Source organism: Anser brachyrhynchus (assembly GCF_964034855.1).
Source record: "Anser brachyrhynchus genome assembly, contig: SCAFFOLD_56, whole genome shotgun sequence".
In the NCBI taxonomy this organism is placed as follows: Eukaryota; Metazoa; Chordata; class Aves; order Anseriformes; family Anatidae; genus Anser; species Anser brachyrhynchus.
The window spans coordinates 604747-626724 of record NW_027663703.1 but is presented as its reverse complement, the minus strand read 5'-3'; the positions used below and the strand labels follow the sequence as shown (position 1 = coordinate 626724).

Sequence of the window (21978 nt, the reverse complement as noted above, 5' to 3'; positions counted from 1 at the left end):
CTTACACTAAGCCAAGGACTTTTCAGCTTCTTGCTCTGTCCTGCCGGTGGGCAGGCTGGGGGTGCAGCAGGAGCTGGGAGGGGACAGACCCAGGACAACTGACCCAAACTGGCCAAAGGGGTATTCCATACCATCTGACATCATGCGAAGCAATATATAGGGGTGGCTATCCGGGGTGGGGGGGCGGCTGCTCGGGGATAGGCTTGGCATCGGTCCGTGGGTGGTTAGCAATTGCATTGTGCGTCACTTGTTCCATACACATTATTATTAGTAGTACTATTATCATATATTTTTTTTCTGTCCTAATAACTGTTTCTATCTCAACCCACAGGCATCATTTTCTTGTTTCTCTCCCCCACCCCAGAGAGGGAGGGGAGGGTGACTGAATGGCTGTGTGGTGCTTAGCTGCCGGCCGGGTTAAACCATAACAGTGTGAGACACAGCCTTTCACTGCCAGGTACCAGGTCAACCAATGCTGGCCCCAGACCGTGAGAAAAAAAAGTAGAAATGTTACGTACAGAAGGTGAGAAGTTGGATCTTGAGGATACAAGATGGCAGGCACCTGTGGGCAGTACAGACACTGACCTGCGGTCTCAGAGTTCCCTGGGTGGGGAATAGGAGAAAGAGGCCAGAGCCTCTCCTGTGCCACCTCCCCTCCAGCCCTGCCCTATACAGGTGGAGTATTTCTCTCTTACTCAGGCACCAGCAGAGCTTTGCCTCCTCCTTCTCCACAGGGAAACGAGCCACAGGCCTGGCTGTGTGTGAGGGAGCAGCAGACCTGAGCAGAAAAAAAGCCAGTTTCATGGCACTGGGGCATCTGAATGGTCCAGCCCCTGTGGCTGGGTCTGTTCTTTGCAGCAAAGGGCAGTCACCAAGCCCCAGGTCTGTGGTTGCTCCTGCAGCTCTGAGGACCACTCCAAGGGGCATCACAGTATTAATGGTCAGGACCTATGAGGGTCAGCCCAACCATGGATCGCAGCAGTAGGTTGGTAGGATTCCATAGTACACAAGGACATGGACACCTCGTTGCTGTTTTCATGAATGTCTTTATTACAAATTGCTACAAATTCCTACCTGTAAAGCAACTACATATTGCAAGAAACTACTAAGTTACCACTAGGAAAGCAGATATGGGCTTGTGATGCTTTCCCTAAATCTGCACCAATAAATATTATTTGAGGTGCTACTGGTATGACACTCATGAATCCACTTGGTGGAGGGAACAAGGCATGGCACCTTCCCCTTCTTTCTTTTGGGCTAATCACGATAGCTCTGAAGTAATTTGAACATCATTGGGTAACCCTAACGACATGCCTCCAGACTGTGTTTCTGGCTTTTTCCAAGGGTAAGCAACTGAACTAAAGGGTACCAGTGGGCTGTTGGCATAACTGCCTTGAATACAGAGAACGTCAAATAGTTGTCTACCTTGCCTGGTCTCACACAGGACCCTTCTGTTGTGGGGTTGCTGAGAGCTGAAGAAGAGCAAGTGCCGATGGCTGCCACACCGGCAGCAATAGCACACTGACCTCCAAGTCCTCCAAGCTCAAGAGCTATGTATTCCTGTGAGCAAAAAGTCAAACTAAGGGGGCAGGAGACTTGCTTGGATGATCAAGGAGATCCTGGAATGACTTAAATGGAAGAAGGATGTATACATAATGTGGAAAAGGGGACAAGTCACTTGGGAAGAATATAGGGACATTGTCTGAGGATGCAGGGAAGCGACAGGGAAATCCAAGGCACATTTGGAGTTAAATCTTAGAAGAGGTGTGAAGGACAACAAAAAGGCCTTTTTCAAATATATAAATAGCAGAAGAAAGATGAAGGAAAATGTGGGCCCACTGCTTAATGAGGTTGTTGCCCTGGTGACAAAGGATACAGAGAAGGCAGAATTACTGAATGCCTTCTTTGCTTCAGTCTTCACTGCTAAGACCAGCCCTCCAGAATCTCTGACCTTAGGGACAAGGGAAGAAATCTGGAGAAACGAGGACTTTCCCTTAGTTGAAGAGGATCAGGTCAGAGATCCCTTAGGTAAACTTGACACCCACAGATCTGTGGACCTCGATGAGATGCATCCATGAGTGCTGAGGGAGCTGGCAGATGTTACTGCTGGCCCACTCTCCATCATTTTTGAAAGGTCATGGAGAACAGGAGAGGTGCCTGAAGACTGGAAGAAAGCTCATGTCATGCCAGTCTTCAAAAAAGGCAAGAAGGAGGACCCAGGCAACTACAGGCCGGTCAGCCTCACCTCCATCCCTCGAAAGGTGACGGAACAGCTCATCCTGGAGGTCATCTCCAAGTAAATGGAGGAGAAGAAGGTGATCAGGAGCAGTCAGCATGGGTTCACCAAGGGAAATCATGCTTCACCAACTTGATAGCCTTCTATAATGGAATGACTAGCTGAGTGGGTGAGGGGAGAGCAGTGGATGTTGTGTACTTTAACTTCAGCAAGACTTTCAACACTGTCTCCCATAACATCCTCATAGGCAAGCTCAGGAAGTGTGGGATGGACGAGTGGACAGTGAGGTGGATTGTGAGCTGGCTAGATGGCAGAGTTCAGTGGGTTGTGCTTAGTGGAGCAGAGTCTAGTTGGAGGCCTGTAGCCAGCAGTGTCCCCCAGGGATCTACACTGAGTCCAGTCCTGTTCAACGTATTTGTCAATGACCTGGATGATGGAATAGAGTGCAGAACCCTCAGCAGGTGTAAAGATGTGCTGTTTCCTGTCAAAGTGCTCTGTTTCAAGTCAAAGGTCTCCTCAGGCTCTCCTCAAAGCTCAACTCAAGCTCTCCTGCTCAGATCCTCAGGGAAGTTGGGGCACTTGTGTGTAGTGTTTCTTTAGTCTTTGGTAGTTTTATTTTCATTGTGCTGTCCTATGTGCAGGTCTTCAGGGCTCTGTTGAGGATGCCCTCTGAGTAGGGATGGCACAAAGCCTTTTCCACGTGCCTCCCTCACTTGGCCATGGTCTCCCTGCACAGTATCACTGCCATGGGTGTCTACCTGAAGCCTCCCTCCATCACCTTCCCATCCCTGGACCTGGTGGTTTCAGCTCTGTACTCAGTGTTCTCAGTGTTGCCTCCAACAGTGAAACCCTCATGGCATCTGCAGGTGTTTGCTTGTAGCCACCATCACAATGATGAGGGTGTTCCACATCCCAGTCACCGTGCTGGTCATGTGAAAGAGGAAGAAGAGATTTCTCTATGGGTAGAGGATCTTCCAGACGGACAGCTGGGGAAACTCAGAGAATGGTGTCTTAGTGTCCCATTCCCTTCATGGAAACCATTTTAGAGCATCCTTCCACCCACCCCACCCCCCCATCCCCCCTTCCCATTTTGTTAGGACACCAATGAGCAAGATGTTTCTTTCTCAGTTCCTAAAAGAAATGGAGAAGGGTATTCAGTGGGGTGAAATGATCCCAAGCAGTCATGGCTGAGGTGTCCTGCCAGACAGTGGGAACACAATAGGGGTTAAGGGTGGGTATCATTTCTTCACACGTTTAACAACCAAACTTTAATAGCACAAATCACACTTCTAAAATCCGTCTCTCCCATGTTCAGAGAGAAGCAGTCAGTGATAACTTCAGTCTGCTTCAAACACCACACCCCAGGAGATACCTTGCTGCCTGCAGGAGCTGTTAGACCTGAGGCCTTGGGGACACCTCGAGGGAGCCCGATGGCACAGAGCAAGCGATGCCATGGTCGGGTGTTGTGCTGCTGAGCTGGGCCGGGCTTCAGGGCCCAAAGGGAGCTCCCGGCAAGCGAGCAGCACTGCAGAGAGACAGCTCTGCCCAGGAGCAGCTCCTCTGCACAGCGCATCAGGGCTGGGGGCTCTGACCACAGGTGGCACAGGGAGAGGGGAGAAGGAGAGAGGGCTTGGAGGCTGTGAGGAGTGCAAGAACAGAGGGCAGCAGGTGGCGGGCAGCCTGTGGCAGGACAGATTTGCAGAATCTTGACACTGTAAGATCTCTTGCAGCAGGGCAATGCAGATGGGGTTGATTTTTCTGAAAGTGAAGGCTTTTGTTTGGTTTCTGTGCTTTCAGATTCCTTCAGTGGAAGGGAGACAGGTTTCATGGCAAAGGATTTTCAGGATTGTACAAGAGACTGAGACTCCTACAGTATTGCGCTGAGAGATCAATATGGCAGCGATGAAATTACTAAAGTCCTTTCAGCCACCTCAGCTTGAAGACTACACCAGCATTATGTCTGTGGTCTTCTCAGGGCTTATCAGAGCTGATCTTTAGGAGCAGCAGCCCCTGTGATGCCCATGCACAGTGCCCTGTACTCAGGAGTCCTGTGCAGGGCAGAGCTGCACACACTGCTTGTTGGATGGGGTCTGTGAGCGTGGAGAGGGAGGAGACGTGGGGACAGAGAACCAGCTCCCAGCAGGGACATGGGCAGGCAACAGGGACATGGGCAGGTGGTGAGAGGGAGCTGCTGCCACAAATGCTGTGCGAGGGAGGGCTCAGCAGCTCCCTGCCATCCCCTGAAGGGCAGACACCCCCTGCTCTCCTCTCCCACCAGCACAGCCTCTGCCCTCAAGCCCCTGGTGTCCCCAGCAGGAGCTGCCTCCTCTGCAGGCAGAGCTGCAGCAGAGGAGGGTCTGCTGAATGTCCGTCTGTCCCTCCCTGGCCTTGCCTCCCCTGGCAGCAGCATGCTGGCATTCCTGCTGGCTTCTCCAGCTGGCCGTGCTGCTGCTGTTCTTATTTCCAGGCTGGCTGGGGATGGGGGTTTCTCATGCACAGGGAGTGAGCCCTCGGGGTGCTTGGGGGAAGGGGAGTAGGAGATTAGGGCGAGGGGTCTGGAGATGTGCACTTTGAGCCTGGATTCCTTTGGTCCCAGCAGTGTCCTGGTTCTGTAGGCACTGGAAAAGGCACCACAGGGAAGTGATCACAGCACTGAGGCTGCCAGAATTAAACAAATATTTGGGCAATCCTCTCAGGCGTATTGGCTGATTTTTGGGTATTCATGTACAGATTTAGGGGTAGGATTTGATGATCCTTGTGGAAGCCTTCCAAGTCAGGATATTCCATGATTCTATGACTCTACGAACCTGTGAGTACAACTGACCTGCCGCTCAAAGCGACACCAGGACAGGGCAGTGGAGACCAGCCCTGATGGACAGACTGGCTGTCTTCTCTGAAGGACACTCTGCATTAAAGGAAGCATCCCTTTGTCTCTGAGGATCCAAAAGGTTTTACGTGGAGTGCAGCAGAAACGCCCAGATTGCTAGGGATTTCTGCCTTAGAGAAAGAGAGATTGAGACTCCAGTGCAGTGCCACGAGGATGATTAGGGGAGTGGAGCATTTCCTTTACGAGGAAAGGCTGAGGGAACTGGGTCTCTTTAGCTTGGAGAAGAGGAGAGTGAGGTGTGACCTTATTAATATTTATAAATATGTAAAGGGTGAGTGTCAGGAGGACGGAGCCAGGCTTTTCTTGTCACACCCAATGATAGGACAAGGAGCAATGGGTGCAAGCTGGAATATAGGAGGTTCCACTTATACATGAGACAAAACTTTTTCACAGTGAGGGTGACAGAACACTGGAACAGGCTGCCCAGGGGGGTTGTGGAGTCTCCTTCTCTGGAGACTTTCAAAACCCGTCTGGACGCGTTCCTGTGTGACATGATCTAGGTGTTCCTGCTCCGGCAGGGGGATTGAACTAGATGATCTTTCAAGGTCCCTTCCAATCCCCACTGTTCTTTGATTCAGTGATTCTTAGTAAAAGTCCTCAGGAGTGGGGTGGGCAGCTGGACAAAAAATGCCAAAAGAAATCCCCACTGCTTGCTCTGCAGTTGGGTGAATGGTGAGCAACAATATGGAAAGCTTGTTATTATCCATGACTTGAATCTGAAATTACCTTATGTTCCTCTTTACCTCTTGCTGTTGGGCAGGAGTGATTCCTCTGTTGCCCACAGCAGAGTCCCCTACTCACAGGGACACCCTCAGGCAGCATCAGTCAGAACTCCTGAAAGTGACCTGCGAAAAGTCTGCCTCTGAGGGGGCAAACATTTTGGGGGTGTTAAGTAAGATAAGGAACAAGTTTTTCTCACAGTACTCTTCTTATTTCTTATTTTTTTTGTTTTGTTTTGTTTTGTTTTGTTTTGTTTTTCTCCTTGGGCAGAACCCCATGCCCAGAGAAAGATAACGTCCGATAGCAGCTCTGTGAGCTTGCAATGGGTTTTTCTCTGAGAACTCTCTTCCAGCTTTGTTCTGCCTTCTCCACTTCAACAGACAACCATGTCCAAAGACAGAAAATGCCCAACTGCAGCTCTGTGAGCGAGTTCCTCCTCCTGGCATTCGCAGATATGCATGAGCTGCAGCTCCTGCACTTCGGGCTCTTCCTGGGCATCTACCTGGCTGCCCTCCTGGGCAACGGCCTCATCCTCACTGCTGTAGCCTGCGACCACCGCCTCCACACCCCCATGTACTTCTTCCTCCTCAACCTCGCCCTCCTCGACCTGGGATGCATCTCCACCACTCTCCCCAAAGCCATGGCCAATTCCTTGTGGGACACAAGGGCCATCTCCTATCAAGGATGTGTTGCCCAACTCTTTTTCTTTGCTTTCTTGTTTGAAGCTGAGTTTTCCCTCCTCACTATCATGGCCTATGACCGCTACGTTGCCATCTGCAAGCCCCTGCACTATGGGAGCGTCCTGGACAGCAGAGCTTGTGCCAAGGTGGCAGCATCTGCCTGGGGCAGTGGCTTTCTCACTGCTGTCCTGCATACGGCCAATACATTTTCCCTGCCCCTCTGCCAAGGCAATGTTGTGGACCAGTTCTTCTGTGAAATTCCCCAGATCCTCAAGCTCTCCAGCTCAGATGCCTATCTCAGGGAAGTTGGAGCACTTGTTTTTAGCGTATGTTTAGGCTTTTGTTGTTTTCTGTTTATTGTGTTGTCCTATGTGCAGATCTTCAGGGCTGTGCTGAGGATGCCCTCTGAGCAGGGCCGGCACAAAGCCTTTTCCACATGCCTCCCTCACCTGGTCATTGTCTCCCTGTTTGTCAGCTCTGGCATGGTTGCCTACCTGAATGTCTCAATATCTTCCCCATCCCTGGACCTGGTGGTGTCTTTTCTGTACTCGGTGGTGCCTCCAGCAGTGAACCCCCTCATCTACAGCATGAGGAACCAGGACCTCAAGGATGCAGTGAAGAAAGTTTTTGAATACATGCGTTTTTGGAATCAATAACGTTTACTTGACTTCCAGGTTTAATACAGAAACAGGAAAATATTTCTTGTTATTTTTCTTTATTAATATTTTCCGCAAGCTGTGCTTTCATTTAAATAATGTTATTCTTAATATTCTGACTGTTGTTTTTTCTAACTTACTATGTCCTAATAGTCTCATGTACCTGTAAAACTGGGCTTTACGTGTAGATAAATATAATATAGCAGCCAAGAGAAATTCACTGTTATCAGCTGGCAACTCTTCCCAACTCCTCTGGAGCTGGGGGAGCAGCCCCAGCACACAGGAGGGGCTCAGTGACGCAGTTGCCGCTTCAAGCTTCAGGTAGAAACAGCTCAGCTTGCCCATCTATCAGCAGTCTGTCTAATTGTTTCCTTAGCAAGAACCTCATCATTTCTCATTGAATTCATATGATATGGGTTAATACTAACACTATTATTTATAATTTCCTATCTGTCATTATAAAATAATTCTTGTGCAGTCATCCTTCTGGGAAGGTAAACTTTACAGGAGGCATAAAAGATGAGGAGCTTGCTTTGTTCTTTGGAAAATTGCAACATGATTTCTTTTTCTTTGGTTTGAAGCAGGAAAAACCCTCCTGCACCTGAGTGCAGGAAAGGAAAGCAGCTGGGAGTTAGTGTAAAGGAGCTGTAACATCCAGCTGAAGACTTCTGACTGGTGTAAGTAAAAGTGATGCAAGGACCAGGTGGCCATTGAGAGAAATGGCAGGTACTGAGGAACAAGGTTGTCCATGCAGTGTCAGACCAAAGAGTCTGCTTTTCCTCCCTATGCATATCCCCTTAGGAGTATCCCTGGATCGCTATCAATTGGAGAATGATGATCTGAACTGAAACACAAGAAAATTCACCCTTTAAAATGAGAAATATTTCTAATAGATACTTTTTGAAATCTTCCTTCGTAACTATTCCATGAAAGCTCTCCAATTAGCTGAACAAGTCTTGAAGACTTGAAGAAAACTGTGGGAGAGATATGGCGCCTTAGGAGTTTCTGCATTTTAATAAGTTCCTTGGTGTATTTTGGTGCTCAGTCGATGAAGCTCAGGTACTGAGAGGAGAATGATGCAACTGTGTAAGACGGTAAAGTCAGCAGGAAAAGTTGAAGTGACTTGGAGTATTAATGGGCCCCACTGAGGGCTGTTACTAAGACAGCCTCCCCAGAGACTTGTTAGGGCAGATAATTGGAGGCCATGATTAAAGACAGGCAAAGCACTGTGCTGAGAAAAGTCTTGGTTTGTTTTGGTGAAGTAAAAGGGCCAAGTTCTGACCCCAGCCACTGGGACAGAAGATCCTGCACCCCCGTGTCTGGCTCAGGGCTCTTCCCGGGGGTCTGTGGGATGTGGTGGGCAGTGTGATGCCACAGGAAGAGCAATGGTATGACACCCCCCTGCCTCTGCACAGGGTCACAAGAAAGCAATGAGGCTCATTGCAATGACTGTATTTCATATACTCATAAGCTCTAGCCAAGGGGACAAAACTGTCCTTCTTGCCAGCACCCACCTCTTTGTCCTCTCCACATTTTCCTATGCTGTCCCATACTTTGTCCTATTCCCTGGAAGTCTGCAGACACCTATCTCTGTTCACCACCTTGCTCTCATCCTGGCATTGCCGTGATTTCACTGATGTCTTGTCAACCATCACCATCTGTTCCTTGAAACACAAAATTTGGGTCTGATCATAGATACTCTTTGGGTGACCTTTGGCAACACAGCACTACTCTGAGGGACATTTCTTCCTCCTCGTGGCCAATGTCAACCTTCCAAGCACAATTTGTGGCAGTTTTTCTCTCCTGCTCTTTCCTACTACCAAAGAAAGCTTCATCAGGGTGGAAACCACTCCTTAAGTAGGCATTCCAACCCATCAGCCTTCTTGAGGCCTGTCACCCAAACAAACAGAAGTCACCTCACCACCATCTTCCAAGCCATGGGCCTGCTGCTGGTCTTGCAGGTTCTTGGCTAGACACACCCAAACCTTGTGCCTCCTGCCGTCCAGTCATGTACTCAAGCAGAAAGGACATGACAACCCATATCCAGGCCTTCTTTCTGTCTGGGTCCTCCTGGGTATGTCGGCAGAGGGGATCCCACAGTCAGCATGCCAACCAGGTGCCTTCTGCTGGCCTACCAGGGCCACTGGCAGATGTCAGCCAAAAAGTACAGATCCCAGGTCTAAGTCAAGGGTGACCTGTCAGCTACTTCAGGCAGAAGTGACCTCTTAGTCCCTTTCTGTGGCATGTTCCTGCTGCTGCCCTATCAACTGCAGAGATAGAATTGACCTCACAGTCACTGCCACAGTCACATTCCTCTTGCTGGTGCAGGAGATCCTGAGGCAGAGCTGAGCTCATCAGAGCATTCCCACCCATCTCCTCCTTGTTGCCTACAAGCTGATCAGATCCATGGCCCCACACATTCATCTTTGAATGCCATGTGACTGCATGTAGTGGGATTATGTGGTAAGGTTTTGTTAGTGGAGGGCCATAGAGGTGGCTTCAGTGAGCAGAATTCAGAAGCTGCCCCATGTTAGATAAGGGCCCCACTGCTGGCCAGAACTGGGCCAATAAGCGATATTGTTTGCGCCTCTGTGAGAGCATATTTCAGAAAAAAAAAAAAAAAAAAAAAAAGCTGCTGCAGAACAGCGCTGGGAGAGAGAGAGGAGTGAGAAACAGCCTTGCAAGCGCTAAGGTCAGTGAAGAAGGAGGGGGAGACCCGCTCCGTGTCCCAGAGCAGAAGTCCCCTGCGGCCTGTGGTGAGGACCATGGTGAAGCAGGCTGTCCCCCTGCAACCTGTAGAAGAGACCATGGTGGAGCAGGTTGTCCTGCACTCACAGAGGTTGTAGTCTGTGGAGGACCCTTGCCAGAGCAGATTCCGGGCCAGATCTGTAGCCCGTGGAGACGAGCCCACGCAGGAGCAGGTGACCTGTCAGGAGCTGCTGCCCGTGGGGGACCCAGGTTGGAGCAGTTTGCTCCTGACGGATAGACCACATGGTCTGGAGCAGTTCGCTCCTGTCGGATGGACCACATGGTCTGGAGCAGTTCGCTCCTGTCGGATGGACCACATGGTCTGGAGCAGTTCTGGATATCTTGCCTCCTGACCTCCCCAAATGTGTCCTCATGTTCTGGGCAGCTTTTCAAACATTTCCATGACCTGCAAGGACCTGTCTCCTTGCATGGGGATGGTCAGTTTCTGGGACAGAAGTGACATCTTAGTGGGATGGAAGGACACACTGTGCTGTAGGCAGGCCCTGCACAGCACGCCTAGCAGCCCTGCACAGCCCCTGAGGGTCCCAGCCCCAGTTCATACCCCCAGCTTGTGCTCCAGAAGGGCCCCCTAGGTCCTGTGTCACTTTTCCCACCTGGGTGTCTTGGCTACCCCAGGACATCCTGGAGGCAGTGGCCACCTCTGACTGGAAAACTGAAACCAGCCATGAAAGTAGATTGAGGAAACAGCTGAAAGCTTTGCAAAAAAGGACTCTATGTAATAGCTTAAAGAGTCTCCCTTGCCAGCACCACCAGCTTTTTTTTCTATGAAAGTTCATTATTTATTTTCACAGTTTTCTATTGACAGCACCATGGAGAAGTGCAATAAACCAGATTATGCTTTCTTGATGAATAGTTTTATGCACACATTTACCAAAATACATTTCCCAACAATGCTAATGCTTCTTTCTTTTTCTCTATTTTTTCCTTCCACTTATTCTGTCCTTGAAGAGCACTCCGAGGGAAAGAGTCATTGAATTAAAGAATAATGCATGTTTAAAAGACCGAGATTGAGAAATGCGCTCCATGCCATCTTGAAGGGAGAGAACAAAGAGGGTCAACAGTGTTGGCGCAAGTGCCCTTCACTGAGGGATGCTGCTGGTAACTGGCTGGAAGGAGGACTTTGTACCACTAACGTCCAGCCACCTTCCCCCCCACAACATCATCCCCTTCTTCAGTCCAAATATCACCAATGTGGCTAAAGAGAAACTCCAGGAGACCATGGCAAAGGTCTTGCTAAAGTCCAGGTTCACCACGTTCCCTTCTTTCCCCTCCCCTTCTATTTCAGCAGTTCCTTTTTTTCCTCCGAGTGTCTGAAGATGGCTGTGGCAGGACTTTCCCCATCATGTTCCCAGGGGTAGAGGTGACAATAGCAATTCTGCCAATCCTTTTTCTTGCCCTTCCTGAAGATGCGTTTGATGCCCGTATTTTTCAAGTCCCCTGAAATCTCTCTGATCCAAATGCTTGATGGCCCGGTCCAGAAAGGCAGGGTAGTGTGACATAGCAGAGAGGGGCACCTGCAATGAACCTGTGAGAGGGTGTGACAGAAATCTCACAGGGACACTGGGGGTTGTTTCTGGAGGCACACAGAGCAATGCCAGGGCTGTGTGAGGTGCTTGTCAGAGCTGGCCTCCAATGCTGCTCATAAACACGGGGCTGTTGAGCGACATGAGTCACAGAATCACAGAATCATCTAGGTTGGGAGAGACCTCCAAAATCACCTAGCCCAACCTCTGACTTAACACTAACAAGTCCTCCACGAAACCATATCACTAAGCTCTACATCTAAATGTCTTTTAAAGACCTCCAGGGATGGTGACTCAACCACTTCCCAACAACCCTTTCAATAAAGAAGTTCTTCCTAATATCCAACCTAAACCTCCCCTGGTGCAACTTTAGCCCATTCCCCCTCATCCTGTCACCAGACACGTGGAAGAATAGACCAACCCCCACTTCACTACGGCCTCCTTTAAGGTACCTATAGAGAGCAATAAGGTCACCCCAAAAGAGGGGCCCAAAAGTGAACACATTACTCGAGGTGCGGCCTCACCAGAGCCGAGTACAGGGGGACAATCTCTTCCCTAGCCCTGCTGGCCACATTGTTTCGTACACAAGCAGGGATGCTGTTGGCCTTCTTGGCCACCTGAGCACACTGCTGGCTCGTATTCAAATGACTGTCAGCCAATCTAGTCGATCAAGGGAAACCAGCTGATGTGATCTTTTTGGACTTCAGCAAAGCTTTTGACACAGTTTCCCATAGGATCCTACTGGACAAAATGTCCAGAATACAGCTAAACAAAAACATCATACAATGGGTGAGCAATTGGCTGATGGGCAGGGCTCAAAGAGTTGTGGTGAATGGGGTCACATCTGGCTGGCAGATGGTCACTATTGGGGTCCCTCAAGGCTCCATTTTAGGGCCAGTCCTCTTCAATGTCTTTATAAATGATTTGGATGTAGGACTAGAAGGTGTTTTGAGCAAATTTGCCGATGACACCAAACTTGGAGGAGTTGTGGACCTTGCAGAGAGATCTGGGCAGATTGGAGAGCTGGGTGATCACCAGCCACATGAGGTTTAACAAAGGCAAGTGTCGGGTCCTGCACCTGGGACAGGGCAACCCTGGCTATACGTACAGACTGGGTGACGAGATGCTGGAGAGCAGCCCTGCAGAGAGGGATCTGGGGGTTGTGGTTGACAGCAAGTTGAATATGAGGCAGCACTGTGCCCTGGCAGCCAGGAAGGCCAACTGTATCCTGGGATGCATCAAGCACAGCATCACTAGTTGGTCGAGGGGAGTGATTGTCCCGCTCTACTCTGTGCTGGTCCGGCCTCACCTCGAGTACTGTGTGCAGTTCTGGGCACCACAGTACAAGAAGGACATTAAACTATTGGAGAGTGTCCAGAGGAGGGCGACGAAGATGGTGAAGGGCCTAGAGGGGAAGACATATGAGGAGCGGCTGAGGTCACTGGGTCTGTTCAGCCTGGAGAAGAGGAGGCTGAGGGGGGACCTCATCGCAGTCTACAACTTTCTCGCGAGGGGGAGTGGAGAGGCAGGTGACCTATTCACTGTAAACACCAGAGACAGGACCTGCGGGAACAGTGTTAAGCTGAGGCAGGGGAAGTTTAGGCTAGACATCAGGAAGAGGTTCTTCACTGAGAGGGTGGCTGCACACTGGAACAGGCTCCCCAGGGAAATAGTCAATGAACCAAGCCTGTCTGAATTTAAGAAGAGCTTGGACTGTGCACTTAGTCACATGGTCTAAACTTTTGGGCAGACCTGTGCAGTGCCAGGAGTTGGACTTGATGATCCTTATGGGTCCCTTCCAACTCGGGATATTCTATGATTTTGGTTTAGCTTGCAATACTCCCAGGTCCTTCTCTGCCAGGCAGCTTTCTAACCACTTGTCTCCCATCCTGTAGTGCTGCTTGTGGTTGTTGTGCCCCAAGTGCAGGACCCAGCACTTGGCCTTGTTGAACTTCATTCAGTTGGCCTCCGCCCATCAGTCCAGCCTATCCAGATCCTTCTGCAGAGCCTTCCTACCCTTGAGCAGATCGACACATGCACCTAACTTGTCGTCTGTTAACTTACTGAGGGTGCACTCGATCCCCTCATCCAGATCATCGATAAAGATATTAAAGAGACCTGGCCCCAGTACTGAGCCCTCAGGGACTCCACTAGTGACTGGCCTCCAACTGGATTAGGTCAGTTAGGTCAGTTAGATCAAACTAATGGGCCTATAGTTTCCCAGGTCTACCCTCCAGCCCTTCTTGTAGATGGGTGTCACATTTGCTAGCCGCCAGTCAACTGGGACCTCCCCTGATAGCCAGGACTGCCAATAAATGATGGAAAGCAGCTTGGCCAGCTCTTCCACCAGTTCTCTCAGTACCCTCGGGTGGATCCCATCCGGCCCCATTGACTTGCGCACATCTAAGTGCTGTAGCAGGCCGCCGACCATTTCCTCGTGGATTATGAGGGCCACGTTCTGCTCCCATCCCCTTCCACCAGCTCAGGGTACTGAGTATCCAGAGAACAACTGGTCTTGCCACTAAAGACTGAGTCAAAGAAGGCATTAAGCACCTCAGTCTTTTCCTCATCTCTTGTTACTAAGTTTCCCCCTGCATCCAGTAAAGGATGGAGATTCTCCTTAGTCCTCCTTTTTCTGTTTATGTATTTGTAAAAATATTTTCTGTTACCTTTAACAGCAGTAGCCAGATTGAGCTCCAGATGAGCTTTGGCCTTTCTAATTTTGTCCCTGCACAGCCTTACAACATCCTTACAGTCCTCCTGAGTGGCCTGCCCTCTTTTCCAAAGGTCATGGAGTCCCTGCCTTGCACACCCACAGGCAGTGCACTGCAACACTTGCAGTGTCCCTCTCTCTCCTGCAGCCACTGCCAGAGGCTGGGAGGCACCTCAGCCCTGCGGTGCCTCTCCCTGCTCTACCCTTCTCTGAGATGCCCCAGGACATGAGGAATGGGTATAGGGACCTCGGTTCAAGGAAGCACATCCCAGAGCTGCACTCAAGTGGCTTCCTAGGGGATGTTACTTGGCCTCATAACACTATCTGCCCCACTGGCCTTCATGAGATTTGTAGGAATAGCTGATGGCCTTTGTGCTCCTTTGTTTTCTTCTCTCCATGTGCATACGATACACTGGCTGGCACCAGCAGCAAAGGGTTTCTCTTACCATATCTCCCCTGCACACAAACAGGGAGTTGCTCTTCTCCTGAGACATACAATCTCCCAGCGAGCAATTCGCAGGTGAGTATGTCTGTGCTGGCCTGGACAGCCACAGCTGCACTCCTTCACCATGCAACTCCCATTCCATACAGCCCCAAGATGGTGCTGCTCTGCAGAGTATTAAAAATGTCCAAAAAAAACCCACCAGTATTCACCTTGTGCCTGAAATGCATTATATTATCAGTCATATGCAGAAGATGAAGGGCAATTTCTTGATTCTGAAACACAACAATGCATCAGTTTCCTCAAGGCATCCTTGAGCTCCTGGTTCCTCATGCTGTAAATGAGGGGGTTCACTGCTGGAGGCAACACAGAGTACAGAAATGACACCACCAAGTCCAGGGATGGGGAAGAGACTGAGGGGGGCTTCAAGTGGGCAAACATGACAGTGCTGAGAAACAGAGAGACCACAGCCAGGTGAGGGAGGCACATGGAAAAGGCTTTGTGCCGGCCCTGCTCAGAAGGCATCCTAAGCACGGCCCTAAAGATCTGCACATAGGACACCACAATGAAAACAAAACATACAGTGGTTAAACAGGCACTAAACATGATAAGCCGACCTTCCCTGAGGTACGCATCTGAGCAGGAGAGCTTGAGGATCTGGGGAATTTCACAGAAGAACTGGTCCACAGCATTGCCTTGGCAGAGGGGCAGGGAAAATGTATTGGCCGTGTGCATGACAGCATAGAGAGAGCCACTGCCCCAGGCAGCTGCTGCCATCTTGGCACAAGCTCTGCTGCCCAGGAGGCTCCCGTAGTGCAGGGGTTTGCAGATGGCAACGTAGCGGTCGTAGGCCATGGTGATGAGAAGAGAATACTCTGAACCAAAGAAGAAGACTAAAAAGAACACCTGTGCAACACAACCTTTGTAAGAGATAGCCCTGGTGTCCCAGAGGGCATTGGCCATGGCTTTGGGTGCAGAGGTGGAGATGGATCCCAGGTCTAGGAGGGCGAGGTTGAGGAGGAAGAAGTACATGGGGGTGTGGAGGTGGTGGTCGCAGGCTACAGCAGTGAGGATGAGGCCGTTGCCCAGGAGGGCAGCCAGGTAGATGCCCAGGAAGAGCCCGAAGTGCAGCAGTTGCAGCTCGCGCGTGTCTGCAAATGCCAGCAGGAGGAACTCGCTCACAGAGCTGCTGTTGGGCATTTGCTTTTTCTGGGCATGGGGTCCTGCTCAAGGAACAGAAAGACGATGATTATTAACAACAGAATTATCTGAGAAAAAGGATTTCTATTTCTCATTTAACTTCCAAACATGCTAGCCCACTTCCAGGAAGACATTTGGCAGATCCTTTTCTTGCATTTGGATTGATGCTGCCTGAGGCTGTCCTTTGGAGCTGAGGACTCTGCTGTAGGCAATGCAGGAGCCAATCCTGTCCTACACCAATATGTAAGGAACATAGGTGGACTTGTATCTTTTCTTCTAGCTTACCCACCACACCTGAGGAGAGTCTCTAAGGCAGAAGTCCTGCAGATTTCTCCTGCATTCCAAGTGAAATACTGTGGATCCTGTGGATCCTCTCCATGGTTTCAGTTGATCTGTGCTGGCATCTCTTTGAGCTGAAGGACAACTGCACTTGGAGGTTCACCTGAGATGAACCTGAACACAGCTGAGAGCAGAGGAATACAGGCTCAAAGTGCACATCTCCAGACCCCTCACCCTCTCCCCACAGTCTCCTTCCAGCCAAGCAAACCGAGAGCTCACTCCATTTGCATGTGAAACCCCCATCCCCAGCCAGCCTGGAAATAAGAACAGCAGCAGCACGGCCAGCTGGAGAAGCCAGCAGGAATGCCAGTGTGCTGCTGCCAGGGGAGGCAAGGCCAGGGAGGGACAGACGGACACTCGGCAGGCCCTCCTCTGCTGCAGCTCTGCCTGCAGAGGAGGCAGTTCCTGCTGGGGACACCGGGGGCTTGAGGGCAGAGGCTGTGCTGGTGGGAGAGGAGAGCAGGGGGTGTCCCAGGGAAGGAGCCTGCCCTGCAGGGGATGGCAGGGAGGTGCTGTGGTGGTTTTACCTTGCTAGGCAACTGAATTCCACCACAACAGCTCTCTCGCTCCCCCTCCTCAAAAGAGGAGGGGAAGAAGCAAAGGAAAGAAAAACTCACGGGTTGAGATAAAATAATTTAATTAAAGGAAAAAAAAAATAAGGATAAATTATTGTTAATAAAATAATATAACTAAAGGGGAAAAAAAAGGAAAGGGGAAAAGGCAAAAGAAACAAACAAAAAGCAACAAGCAAAGGTTGTGTGGAAGTGCAGAGGAAAGAAATTGCTCTCTACTTCCCACAAATGAGTGATGCTTGACCATGTCCTTGAAGCAGGGCCTCAACGCACGTAGCCATTGTTTGGGAGGACAGACATTTTCAAAACAATAGCCCACCCCTCCTCTCTTCTTCCTTTTTCACCTGTTTTTGCTGAGTATGACATCATATGGCATGGAATATCCCTTTGGTTGGTTTAGGTCAGCTGCCCTGGTGGTGTTCCTTTCTCACCTTTTGCCCACTCCCACCCTGCTGGCTCTGGGGGGGTTAGAGGGAGTCCTGATGCTGTGCCAGTATTGCTCAGCAGCAGACAACACTGGTGTGATACCAGTGCTGTTCTAGCTACAAGTGCAGAGCACAGCACTGTATGGGCTGCTGCAGGGAAAGGTGACTCCATCCCAGTCAGACCCAGTACAGGTGCCTGAGCCCTCCCTCGCACAGCATTTCTGGCTGCAGCTCCCTCTCACCACTTGGCCATGTCCCTGTTGCCTGCCCATGTCCCTGCCAGGAGCCGGATTAGTGTCAGCTCAGTTACAACCTGAGGAGACCACAAACATAATGTTGGTGCAATATTTAAGCTGAGGTGGCTGAAGGGACTGTATCAAGTTCATTTCTGACATATATTGATCTCTCAGTGCAATGCTCTAGGAGTTTCAGTCTCCTGTACAATCCTCACAACAAATTACCATGAAACCTATCTCCCCTCCACTGCAGTAATCTGAAAGCACAGACTATAATAAAACCTTACCCTTCTGGTAGCCCTTATCTTGGTCTTCCTCTTGAAATATCCAGTCATAGATGCCATTCTCTAAGGCATTTTCTACTCTTGGCCTGAGAAATAGAGAGAACCATCCTGACAGTTGTTATCAGTCTATCAGTCTGTTATGTGCTAGCTTCAGAAAACCCTTTTGGCAACCCCATCTGCATTGCCCTGCTGCAAGAGACTTACAGTGTCAAGATTCTGCAAATCTGTCCTGCCACAGGCTGCCCGCCACCTGCTGCCCTCTGTTCTTGCACTCCTCACTGCCTCCAAGCTCTCTCTCCTTCTCCCCTCTCCCTGTGCCACCTGTGGTCAGAGCCCCCAGCCCTGATGCGCTGTGCAGAGGAGCTGCTTCTGGGCAGAGCTGTCTCTCTGCAGTGCTGCTCACTTGCCGGGAGCTCCTCTTGGGCCCAGGAGCCCGGCCCACCTCAGCAGCACAGCACTCGACCATGGCATCGCTTGCTCTGTGCCATTGGGCTCCCTTGAGGTGTCCCCAAGGCCTCAGGGCTGACAGCTCCTGAGGGCAGCAGGGTCTCTCCTGGGGTGTGTTTTCTGAAGCAGACTGAAGTCATCACTGACTGCTTCTCTCTGAACATGGGAGAGACGGATTTTAGAAGTGTGATTTGTGCTGTTAGGGTGTGGTTGTCAAACATGATGTTGTGGTTTAACCCAGCAGGCAGCTCAACACCACACAGCTGTTCAGTCACCAACCTCCCTAGTGGGATGGGAGAGAGAATCAGGAAAAAAAAATGTAAAAGCTCTTGTGTTGAGATAAAGACAGTTTAATAGAACAGAAAAGGAACAGATAATCATAGAAATAATTATAATAATAATAATAATAATAATAATAATAATATATACAAAGCAAGTGATGCACAATGCAATTGCTCACCACCCAATGACCGATGCCCAATGGCCTCCCTGACCTTGGCCAGCCTGCATCAGGATCTCCTGTGCACGTCCGCTGACCTCACATTGTTTAACGACAAAAGCAGCTTTCAGAAGGATTTGAACTTTTTTCTTCCCTTTCTCAAATACTTCTGCTCTGTTGACACGTCATGATATCATTGATGTGTTGCACGTGTTCAGGAGCTTCGCTGTGTTCCAGGGCACTCTGTGTCAGTCCGTGGCAAACGGTATGGCTGCGCTTCCACACCTGGGGCAGCCAATGACTGGACACCCCTCCAGGTGGAAGCAAACAGTGGCTTTCAATCTGCTGTCAAAGGGATGGATCAAAATGCATTAAGAATATCAGTTGTGGCATAGCACTTGGCTGTCTTGGACTGCAATTTCAATTGAAGTTCTAGTACGTCCAGCAAGGCAGCACCCAGCAGTGTTGTGACTTCATTCAGGTCACAATAGGTCACCGTTAGCCTCCACTCATGATTAGACCTGAACATATGGGACTATTAAAGGGTGAGCAGGTCTTGATGACCAATCCTTGGCTCTCCAGTTAATGAACCAGCTCATGGATGGGAATCAGGGGGTCTTGGTTAGTGCAATACTGCCTCAGGTGCACGGTTGTGATAATGATTGGCACCAGCTTTTCTTCAACCCTCAGCAACCACAAAACAGAAGGGTCCTGTGAGAAACCGGGCAAGGTAGACAACTGCTTAAGGTCCTCCGTCTCCAAGGCGGAAAATGCCAAAAATGCCAATGCCAAAAGCCCTTTTGGATCTTTTAAATACCCTCTCCTGAGGTAGTCTATGCCAATAACGCACAGAGCTTCCAGGCCAGTCCAAATGGAGTGCATTTGCCATTCTTTCCCAGTTAGACTGAATTTCAGGCTCCAATACAGTTAACTGGTGGGATCCCCCTGTCACTCCAGAAGTACAGAAGGGTTCTGCCCCTTTATAGCTTGATGACATTGCAGTACACTCTGCTCCAGTGTCCACTAGTGCCTTATACTTTCATGGGTCTGATGTGCCAGGTCATCGAATCCACACAGTCCAATAAACCCGATTATCTCTTTCCTTCCACTGGCTTGAGGCAGGATCCCTCTAGTCCTGCTCCTAGTATTCATTACTGTGTCTGGAGGACTGCCCGCCGGAAAATGGAATAACAATTTTCTCAGAAGAACCTTTTTTTGCAATTGTTTTTCCTTGTAACTCATGCACCTGTGCCTCTAGGGTCGAGGTAGATTTTCCATCCCATTTTCTCATTGCCTCATGTTTGCCACAGGGTGGCAAATGCTGTGGTACCACTATATTTCCTTTCTTGAGCAGAGACACACTTACAACTGGTAGCTTAGGTACTGGCTTCTAAAGGCAGGGAGGAAGATGTATTCTCTTTGAATTGTTGGACCTCTTGAGAAAGTTTATCCTCAGACGAGATGAAGGCCCATAGGGAAGAAGAGTGGAGTCTCCTTTGGAGATATTCAAAATCAGTCTGGATGCGATCCTGTGTAACATGCTCTAGGTGACCCTGTTTGAGCAGGGGTGTTGGATTAAATGATCTCTGCACGTCCGTTCCAACCTCAACCATTCTGTGATTCTGCGATTCTGTGAGAAAAGGATCATTTAATTGAAAAGGAAGAGGGAAGAAAAAAAAAAAAAGAAAAGAAAAAAAAGACATTGCAGAAGCACACAGAGAGAGGAAAAAAAAATTATTCTCTACTTCCCATCACTGAGTGATGTTCAGTAATGTTCTGGGAAGCAGGGCCTGCATACACATAGTGGTTGTTTGGGAGGACAGATGTCTTCATAATGAGGGCCCCCTTTCTCCCTCTCCTTTCCCACCTTTTATTGCTGAGTGTGACCTCATATAGTATAGAATATCCCTTTGGTTTTTTTAGGTCAGCTGCCCTGGTGATGTCGCCTGCCCACTTCTTGCCCATCTCCACCCTACTGGCTCTGGGGGATTTGGAGGTAGACTTGATGTGCCAGTATTGCTCAGCAACAGACCAAACGTGGTATGATATCAGGGCTGTTCTAGAAAAAAGTGCCGAGCACAACACTATATGGGCCACTGCAGGGAAAGCTAACTCCATCCCAGTCAGACTCAGTACTTTCCCTTAGGTACCAGATACCCCTCTCCGTGGTGGTCCACTTGCATGGTTGACATACAAGATCTTCCTTGGAGGGATACCCTTCCTTGATGCTTCACAGCAGTCACCTCCAGAGGGTGAAGACGTGCTACTTTTCCAATCCCTCTGTCAATCACCCCTTCCCTACAGGGGGATCCCAGCTGCTTGGCTCCCCTGCCCTCTAAGTCCAGGCTACTGGCCCCATTCTCCCAGCACTGGAGCAGCCAGGTGACAATGTGCTCACCTGGACAATGGCTGAAATCTTTTCACACATCTCATAGCTCACTGTGGGAGAGGGATTGTGTGGTTACTGATGCTGTTAGGATCCCTTCCTCTTTGCCCTCCTTTTCCCACAATGGCACAACATTGGAGTAGCCTGCCTCGTCTTCTCCTTCCTCTTTTCTTATCTGGGTAGGAGTTTGTTTCCTTTCTAAACAACCTGACTTTCAAATCCACTGTTTTGTCTTGAATATGGGGGGACTCATGGTGGCATAGGTTGGTTCTCTGGCCCAGCCATGGGACCCATTGTAGGGGCTGGAGTGGCTACAAGGCCTGTCAGAGGGGTTGGAGTGGCTGCAGGGCCTGTCACAGGGGTTGAAGTTGCTGCAGATCCTGTGGCAGGGACCGGAGTGGTTGCAGGGCCTGTTACAGGAGTTGGAGTGTCTGTAGGGCCTGTCTCAGGAGTTTCTGTGGCTGCAGAGCCTGTCACAGGAGTTGGAGAGGCTGCTGTGCTCATTGTAGGGTTTGAAGTGGCTGCAGGGCCTGTCAGAGAAGTTGGAGTGGCTGAAGGGCCTTACACAGGGTTTGGAGTGGCGGCAGTGACTGTCACAGTAGCTGGAGTGGCTGCAAGGCTCCTGATAGGTGTTGGAATGCCTGCGGGGCCAATCACACGTGTTGCTGTGGCTGCAGGGCCTGTCACAGGGGTTGGAGTGGCATTGCTTGTGGCTCAGTAAGCACAGGCTAAGTCCCAGCATACTGCAGTGATTTTTGTCTCTTTGGAGTTGCCAGGGTGATCACACGGCTTTTTCAAGCATTTCATCATTTTTCTAATGATTCTGCACTTGCTGGGTGGTAAAGTTCCAAAGCACTGGAGGTGCGCACTGCTCTAGGTGCCTGCCAATATCCTCACACACTCCCTGCCACTCCGAAATCTCCTGCCTCCAGACAGATTTCTGGATGGCATGCTTAAGTTGTTGTTTGACCTTAAACAAAACCTGAAACATTCAGGAGCGATACCACTAGGAACATGCTGGTTT

The 21978-nt window shown here is 49.9% G+C and overlaps 3 protein-coding genes and 1 pseudogene across 5 annotated transcripts in view; 3 read left to right on the top strand and 1 right to left on the bottom strand.

Moving 5' to 3' along the window:
- The window catches only part of LOC308186982 (olfactory receptor 14C36-like), a 267280-nt gene that overhangs the window by 86810 nt on the left and 158492 nt on the right, over positions 1-21978 (top strand). The window lies entirely within an intron of this gene.
- The window catches only part of LOC308186989 (olfactory receptor 14J1-like), a 211239-nt pseudogene that overhangs the window by 69170 nt on the left and 120091 nt on the right, over positions 1-21978 (top strand). The gene's annotated exons all lie outside the window — the stretch shown is intronic.
- Positions 6116-7179, top strand: LOC308186953 (olfactory receptor 14A16-like; the record flags this gene model as incomplete). The annotated part of the gene is made up of 1 exon (XM_080609103.1): positions 6116-7179. The coding sequence occupies exon 1, from the start codon at positions 6166-6168 to the stop codon at positions 7177-7179; it is 1014 nt and encodes a 337-aa protein (XP_080465229.1). The 5' UTR covers positions 6116-6165.
- On the bottom strand, positions 14864-15920 carry LOC308186952 (olfactory receptor 14C36-like; the record flags this gene model as incomplete). The annotated part of the gene is made up of 1 exon (XM_080609102.1): positions 14864-15920. The coding sequence occupies exon 1, from the start codon at positions 15824-15826 to the stop codon at positions 14864-14866; it is 963 nt and encodes a 320-aa protein (XP_080465228.1). The 5' UTR covers positions 15827-15920.